Source organism: Panicum virgatum, chromosome 8N (assembly GCF_016808335.1).
Source record: "Panicum virgatum strain AP13 chromosome 8N, P.virgatum_v5, whole genome shotgun sequence".
NCBI lineage: Eukaryota > Viridiplantae > Streptophyta > Magnoliopsida > Poales > Poaceae > Panicum > Panicum virgatum.
Genome location: NC_053152.1, coordinates 17,034,838 through 17,043,156, shown reverse-complemented (window position 1 = coordinate 17,043,156; position 8,319 = coordinate 17,034,838). Strand labels below are relative to the sequence as shown.

Sequence of the window (8,319 nt, the reverse complement as noted above, 5' to 3'; positions counted from 1 at the left end):
CAAATATAATTTACACCTTGGAGATTCATGAGCTCCCTAAAATTTGATAATTTCCTTCAATGGACACAAAATTTACTTTTTTATGGAAAATAAAATGTACTCATTGAAGATAAACAAATTCCATCGTGGCCCACACTCCATGGCCTAATGAAGCAATCATACTCAAACTGTTTTGTGATAAGATACAATATCTGATGCACACTCTACTTGTCCATGTTGTATTACGCAAATATTTACTGTAAAACAATTTTTATAACAAAAGGTCGTTACAGTAGAACTGGGAATAGGAGCAAGGCATCCTCCAGCCATCCTAGCAATGGCTCCTTTGTCATGACAAGATTTCTACTAGATGGGTAAAAAAAAAAAGCATGCCGTGTGTATACATGTGACGACGAAATCCTGAATGCAACATGCAACCGGGAAAGCACACGTTGGAACTAGCCGCGCGTGCAGTTTACTACACGTGTGGCGATCAGGGTCTCATACGCTAGCTGCACACAAGCAGACACCAACTCCTCGTACCCCCGTGGCCATGAATGTTGTCAGGAGTTTCTTGGATCTGGTGTCTGGCACTGCATAACTGACAAACATGACGATCACCTACAAAGAAGCAGCAAGATCAGTTGCTATGCAAAGACCATTCTTTATTTCCTATGAATTTAGTAGTAGTCACATGCTTGCTTTTGCAACTCAGCATAGTAAATTAGTACTAATATTGTTGGCTCAAAAAGGTGAAATCAAACCGAATATTTCGATTGGTAATGTGGCATGCATATGCTTCCCTTCTCTGCCTTGTGTGAAATCAAACCATGCATGCTTCCAATCAGCACCACAGAATGGTCTAAACCCAAAGATTTGAAAATCCATGTCTACAAAGATTTGAAAATCCTCTCCAGAAATGAAAAACATGTAAGAATACAAAGAGTGGGTTCAGGATACATCACCAAATTCCACATGCGGAGAGCAAAAATCTGGGGAATTCTGAAGAGGGAGGCCTGGCATGGTGGATGAGAGAGCCCTCTGGCTAGCCAAGAAGACCGGCCGATGCAGCCACATCGCATGACCCATCAACACAAGAATTTCTCAAGAAACACTTTTCCATCCCCATGGCTGATGGATATGCCTACAGAAGGCACGCATAGGCAAGTCATTCTTGGCTACCAAAAGGGGCTCTCCGTCCCCATGTGAGGCCGCCCTCTTCTTCTTCTTTTTTTTTTTTTGAAAACTAATCCTCTTCTTCTCCACCTGCTCTGTTGCAGGCCTTCAGCCATGGCTGCTGGTTCTATTGAGCTTGGTGTCTGTGGCAGCACTTGTTGCACACGCGAGGTATTTATAGTGTGGACAAGGAGAGGAGTCAGGTGATGCTTGCCACATTTCCGTGAGTCGCATCTGCCATATCTTGTTGTTCGTTCCATTATTCAGATGGCAACAAATGTATGGTGTCATTCATAGGGGGTCGAAAATCGATGGTGGAATTTCAGACGTCTGAACTCTGAAGAGAGTGTCTTGGAATTTTTATGTATTATTGGATAGAGATCCAAGTCTGGGCTATCTATATAGGCATTCCTCAAAAGGACTACGTGGTCTTAGAACAGAGCCAAAGGGACATATCACACTTGGGTCACCATATCTTGCAACGGTTTGATCCAAGGAAGAGTAGTGTGGTTTCCATTGCCAACAATGATATGGTGCCACCCGGCAGTAAAAATTCAATGTTAATTAAGAATTGAGTGTAAATATTACATTGCCTTGGTTTAGCGAGTGCCTCCAGGCAGCTCGCATTGTAAACCTTTCGAGAATTTCTTTTTAATACAAATATGTATCTCTTCTATGTGTTCTCAGAAAAAAAAAGTAGATATCATGTTTGCTATCCATATAGGCCCTCAAAGGAATACATGATGTGGTTTCAGGGAGAACAAAAGGTATATGACATGTATTGCCTAATCATCCCTTTGATTCATGGCTATGCCGTGGTATAGTTTGCTAAAAACAACCTTTTTTGTGAAAATCATGAGACTCCTAAAAGAACATGCTCGATGTTTTCATTAGATCTACAAAGAATCACAGCTTGTTGTAGTGTTTGACCTTGAAAATTTACATGTATGCTTATGATGCTTGCCACAGTTCTTTGGATGGCATCTGTGATCTCGTTCCATTCAAATGGCAATAAAAGTATGGTGCCATTCGCTTTGAGTTGAAAACCAATGCTATGGATGGAGGTGCAGGAAAAGTTTAGACTCTCGGAGAGAGTATTGACAAGTGGTTTTAAGCTAAGCTTAAGAATCATGTGTTGCTTATAGTGCTCTGCCCTGATCTTCATTCTTTCTTCCTTTCTTATAATGGTTCAATGCATCAACTTAGTGCGGAGGCCGAAATTCTATTGTTAAAAGATCTTCCTTCGGCTAGACTATACATGACATGATTTTCACAATAGCCTCATAAATTTACCTTATAGATGTACCAAGTACATAATAACTTTGTGAGCAAAACCAGTAGCTGCAACATGATTCGCCCATGTATTTGCTGCCCTTTATGACAAACTTTATTCCGTTCCAAGGGCCAAATTCTAGATTCGGGCATTTCGAATTATGCTGGAGGTCGCCATAACGTAAAAGCTGGATTTCGACTTTCCTCAAGAAACAAGTGGATTTCCTTCCCGTAGTTGACTCACCCGAAATCTTCTGAAATTTCATGCTCATGCACAACTTGCATCTGAACGGGCCAAGATGCCCAATGCCAAGATCGATCAAAGCATCTGCAAGGTACCATTGCTTCAAAGGAAAAAGTCTATATCACCCCCTCACCTATGGAGGGTGGAATACATAACCTCCCAATTTATGAAACGGTCTATATCACCCTCAGAATTTTCCAAAACCAGTCAAATTACCCCCTAAAGCAATTTTGAAAAATCATAATAAATCACAGAAAAATTATAAAATAGAAAATCTAATTGTGTTAGACTCCAAATGAGTAGAACTATACAGTGAACATATAATATAATATGCTTTAATATATTTTTTGTTGTAGCTTTATATCTATGCTTTTCTTCATAGCTATAAAAAAATATACTAAAATATATTATATTATATGTTCACTGTGTAGATCTTCTCACTTAGAGTCTAATACAATTAAATTTTCTATTTTATGATTTTTTTATGATTTACAATGATTTCTCAAAACTGATTTAAGGGTAATTTGACAGGTTTTGAAAAGTTCGAAGGGCAATATAGACTGTTTCATAGGTTGGGGGATTAGGTTGTCCACCCTACATAAGTGACGGGGTGATATAGACTTTTTCCTTGTTTCAAACCTGTTTTTGCAAATCTTCAGCAAATGTCAACGAGAATCGAACTAGTCAAGGAAAAAATGCTGGCAACATTCCCATCGAAAACAGGGGGAAGCAGGCAGCGCCTGATAGGACAAGGAATGCAGAACCTTTTGCAAATATAGGCAAAAATACAAGCGTATCAGTAAAGGCATGAATGCATCTCAGAAAAAGAAAATCCCAAATCATCGAAAAATGTTAGGCCCCTTGCTGTCCAATTTGTTGTGCAACCGAGAGCCACACAAAATGAGCTATTCCACTCCAAATTAACATGTATATAAGTGTATGATGTGAGTTCATCAGTTGCAGGCATCACCACAAGCAATATTCGCCAAAAGACTTCCTTGGGGAAGAATCGATAGAAGCAGAGCAGTTGGATGATATAGAGACAAAAGAACGTTCCACATTCTTTGTTATTTAAAAATACCAACTTCCGGACCAACAAACAAAAATAAGTTTGCATCCATAACTTTGGTAGCAACACATGCCAGTAAGTTTAGAGTTTGAATGAAAAGAAAAGATAAAGTAATGCACCAGTCGTTCATTTTACAGGTGGGGGTTTCTACATCGCAAGTCTCACGTTTGTCTTCAGTGGAACGCTTAAGCTCTTACTGCCTACCCTGCACAACAGCAAAGAGAATAAGTGTAAGTAATCAGCAATACATAACATAAATTCAAATACTATTGGTGACCGAATGCTTCTCCATGCGCCTGATTCAGACAGGCTATCGGTTAGTAGAAGATATGGTTCAGCAACTATAAAAATGCCTTAGAGAAGGACTGCACTGGTTGTCCCTGGTTGCTTCTTATGTCACATAATATAGACAAAACATGAGTGTGTTTACTAACTTAGCTCAAGTGTTGCGCAATCTGGTAAGCTAGTAACCCCAATGCATGGCTGCAAGACAAATCAGAAATGGTTCTTTTCTTGCATTTTATAAATGTGGGTGGAACTATTTTTCTAGATAAAAAATAAATGAAAGTTCAAATGCATATTCCTGTGAAGAAATGCTGCGGCAGAATCAGTTCTAGCAACATTTTGTTAAACTTGGGTTTAATGTATTCCTGCAATTCTATTACAGCACCCTAAAAGAAGCAATTTCAACAAATAGAAGGGCATGGGTATTGACCATGGTTCTTACGGCGCTAAGGCGAGGTCCGAGTCACCACCACCTAGCCACCTAGGCGGCCTAAGGCGACGCCTTAGCCCAATACATGGGAAGCTCCTTGTCGCCTAGGCGACGCCATGAGAACCATGGTATTGACAGAAAATTTGTTCATAAATCTAAACACACATTTAACATGCATAAAAGTTAAAGTAAGAAATCTGAACCTATGCATAGTCACTGTATGAATTCTATCTAAAACTGGCCAAACACTACTTACAAGGTGTCGGAGTGTCTAAACATCTTTACTTTAATGCAAATAGTAATAGCACTAATAAGTGAAATTTGTATGTCAAATGCTCTCATACCTGCCAGTTTCCTTGTCCTTCACCTGGGCTAGGATATTGACCAGAACCTCTTTGCCAGTTATCTCCACCATATGCCGGTCCAGCCCCCTGTCTGCTCTCCCCATCAAAACTAGGATTCACACCAGGAACTCTGCTACCTCCAGGATATGCTGATGGAGGTGCCTGGCCATAGTTTCCAGGTGGTGATGGTTGGCCATAAGATCCAGTTGGTGATGGTTGGCCATAAGATCCAGGTGGTGATGGTTGGCCATAAGATCCAGGTGGTGAAGGGCCACCAGGCCTGAAACCTCCTCCCTGTCCTTGCGAGAAGTTCCTGCGCTCTTGGGGATTGTCGTAAGCTTGACCTTGACCAGCTGGATTCCCTGGGTACTGATGTGCTTGACCTTGGAAGCCACCAGGTGGTCTACTGTAACCTGAACGGTCTGCATAATCATTCCCCCCAAAACCTCTAGCATCTTGTACACCTTGTGCATAATTCTGCTGTGGGGGATAGCTTCTTCCATCTTGCTGAGAGCGGTATGTCTGGAAGTTTCCTTGCTGTGGCGGGCTATTCTGATAACCTCCTTGCGGAGGGCGGCTGTTCTGGTAATTTCCTTGCTGTGGAGGGCCATCCTGGGGGTTTCCTCGGTAGTTACGATTCCTATCAGTCCTTGAGGGTTTGCTATAATGAACAGGCGGTGGTCTTGGAGTGATCAAACCATTGTCATATTTGTCTCCTGGTGAAATCAATGCATATAGAATGAGTTTTCTACCAAGTATCATGTGCTAGATACAGTAAGAGCATTAAATCATGGCACAATTACAAACTCAAGGAAATATCACTTATTCACTAACAAGGTACAAAAAACAACATGTGTTCAAAATTAATAACAGGTAAATTATAAAAAAATGAGAATAGAACTGACCTCCGTACTCCTTTGTCTCTGGATATAGGTAAGAATCAGGCAAAATGAAAACAACTCCAGGCAAACCTGACCAAAATACCAAAACAAACAGGTAAATACTATAGAAGTCATAATCATATCCATTGCAAGAAAAATAAAAATTTAATTGAATACTTTCACTTACCGCGGAATTTTTCTGACGTATCCTCATCCATTACAGCCTGAAAACCAGTATAGGTTGTTGTACTAAAAGCATACATTCTCTTCTTAGCCTCCTCGTAACTACAGAAATTCAGAGCCCAGCATATGAGGCATTATATTATCTATTGCGGTTGATTGAATTAGTTATTTATCTCATAACAAAGATTGTTAAATATAACAGCAACAAGTCAAAGACTTGAGTACTTAAGAGGCATGCCACCAAATATGTACAATAATGAAATCAAAAGAACAATGACTTGACAATTAACGATTTAAACTATCAAGTACAAATATTATTCGAGACTATAAGTATTCATGGGGAACACAGTTAACAAACATTGATCAATGGCACAAAGATTCCAACTAGTAAAACACGGAATAACATGAACAACACAATGCTACAGAAACTAGAGAACAGAGACTGGGCATCTTATGTTATTGTTTGAGCGTAGACGACAGTACATCTTCTATCAACTGAAATTTATATTACAAAAGATAATGAGGTCATTATTACTAATCCTACAAGGTGAATATCCATCCCTTTTACATATTAAGTATAACTATTCTAAGTGAAAAAAGAAAGCAAACAGTTAATTAAGAAGAAAAACAGAGCAATACAACAGTTCAGACAGAGACATTAGTTTCAGCAGGGCCCTGATATACTACTTTCAAGTTTCAACATAAACTCTCATGTGACCTCTAATTAATGCCCCAAACTACACCTGGAAATGTTTGAAGTAATAAAGTCAGAAACAGGAAAAGGAGTTAGATGGTTTTGATACTATGGGGCGACTTTTTAATCCTACATTAATACAAACTAATATGTTCATGTAACCACTTCTAATGCATTTGTTCATTGCAAACTGGCTTGCATATTATCCCTCAAATCACCCATGCTCAATACACCTTTCTCAGTTTAATTCCAATGCATGCAAGCAAGACCTCCTTAACTTCCACCTATCATGCCAGAAGTAAATGGTGTTACTTTTCATACTAGCACCATCATCTGAAAGTGGAACACATTTCAACATCCTGGTGAGATCATTTATATCCACATACACTCAGCATGGTAATTGCTCACAACCTCAGACACTCAAACTAATGCGGTGAAACAAATATCCAAGATCAGCAGTCCTCCAAGCAGTTAAAACTGAAATCTTTTTGGCCAGATAGAATGAGCTGTCCTGATTAAAAGGAAAAATGCTCCCGCCAAGCACAAACAAGCGTTATCTTGGGAGTTTCCATGGTCATATTGTATTTGTAAAATCCAAATTTCCAAGATGAACTTATCATATCATTTTATGATATGGCCGATGAAATTGGCAATCTTAAATATGTTACTCTCAAAAAAAATAAACTGGTGCATTCCGACACGTCGTTTACTTTCAACTGGAGCTAGTACATATATATACATATAATAATATAAAGCCCTAAATAAAAAAAAGAATACCAGTTCCCTTCAGCACTGCAAGGATGCCAACTCAAGCAGCAGGTTAGATCAAACACCCAACTCATCCCCCATCACACCCACAAGCCATAGCACAACATGGAACATATGCACAATTCAGAATCGCACTTCACCATCCAAAAGAAATTGAGGACCAATTTAGAGCGACACCAAGCCCAATCCGGCAATCCGTAACAAAATTACGCATTTCGTCGCGAATTCGAAATGGAAAGAGAATATGCTTGGCGTCATACCTCCCGACGACCTTGGCGAGGGTCTGGAGATAGGTCTCGATCATCTCCTCGCGGGAGGGCTTGGGGTCCGGGAACTCCATGGTGATGAGCCAGTGGTTGAAGTCGCAGCCCTCGAAGAGGATCTCGTCGGGGGAGATCTTGCTGTCGTCCGCCCCGTAGTCCGCCCCGCCGCGCGCCGCCACCGCGGCCGTCGACCGGAACCCGGCGGCGCCGCCGGGGAGGAGCCGCCACGGCGCCCGCGGGAGCGGCGCCGCCGGAGAGGCGGAGGGAGGCGCGAAGGGGACGGGACGGGCAAGGGAGGCGGACGGGCGGAGGAGGGGCGCCGCGGTGGAGGCGGCGGCAAGGGCCCGCCGGAGGCGCAGCGCGAGGGCCATTCCGGGGGTGGGGGTCTAGGGTTTTGTCGGCGGCGGCGGGGGAGGAGAAGGTTCTGGGGGTTTAGGGGGAAGGAGGAAATTGGAGGATGAGTAGGCGTGTATGTAAAGCCACGCCACTGATAGGTGGGCCCGGCGAATGGCCGTTGATAGTTGAATGGCAATTCGGTTCGATTTTTCTGGGATAGTTACTATTTTTTTTTTTTGGTGGCGGGATTGTTACTGTTAGTGTGACTGTGAGGCTGCGAGGTGGGCCGCGAGTTGCATACTATCTGGGGATGTCGTCGATAACGTTGCTAATCCTGTGAAGGCAAACTTTTTAATAACATAACTAGAAAGGCCAGCGCTTTGCCCCTCCGGGTC

At 41.7% G+C, this 8,319-nt stretch overlaps 1 protein-coding gene across 1 annotated transcript; it reads right to left on the bottom strand.

The window, feature by feature from the left end:
* Positions 1-3,708: 3,708 nt before the first annotated feature.
* Positions 3,709-8,023, bottom strand: LOC120685817 (multiple organellar RNA editing factor 1, mitochondrial-like). The gene is made up of 5 exons (XM_039967924.1): positions 7,586-8,023; positions 5,868-5,965; positions 5,705-5,770; positions 4,800-5,515; positions 3,709-3,945 (listed from the first exon to the last, which is right to left on the bottom strand). Exons 1-5 carry the CDS (start codon positions 7,957-7,959, stop codon positions 3,934-3,936), a joined length of 1,266 nt encoding a protein of 421 aa, XP_039823858.1. The 5' UTR covers positions 7,960-8,023; the 3' UTR covers positions 3,709-3,933.
* Between the last annotated feature and the right edge of the window lie 296 nt (positions 8,024-8,319).

What these genes read in the sequence shown, in the direction of transcription:
- LOC120685817 (XM_039967924.1), bottom strand. Translation starts at nt 7,959, where the DNA reads ATGGCCCTCGCGCTGCGCCTCCGGCGGGCCCTTGCCGCCGCCTCCACC. An exon ending in TACGTCAGAAAAATTCCGCG is followed by an intron (nt 5,771 to 5,867) that starts GTAAGTGAAAGT and finishes TATTTTGGTCAG; the next exon opens with GTTTGCCTGGAGTTGTTTTC. An exon ending in AGAGACAAAGGAGTACGGAG is followed by an intron (nt 5,516 to 5,704) that starts GTCAGTTCTATT and finishes TGATTTCACCAG; the next exon opens with GAGACAAATATGACAATGGT.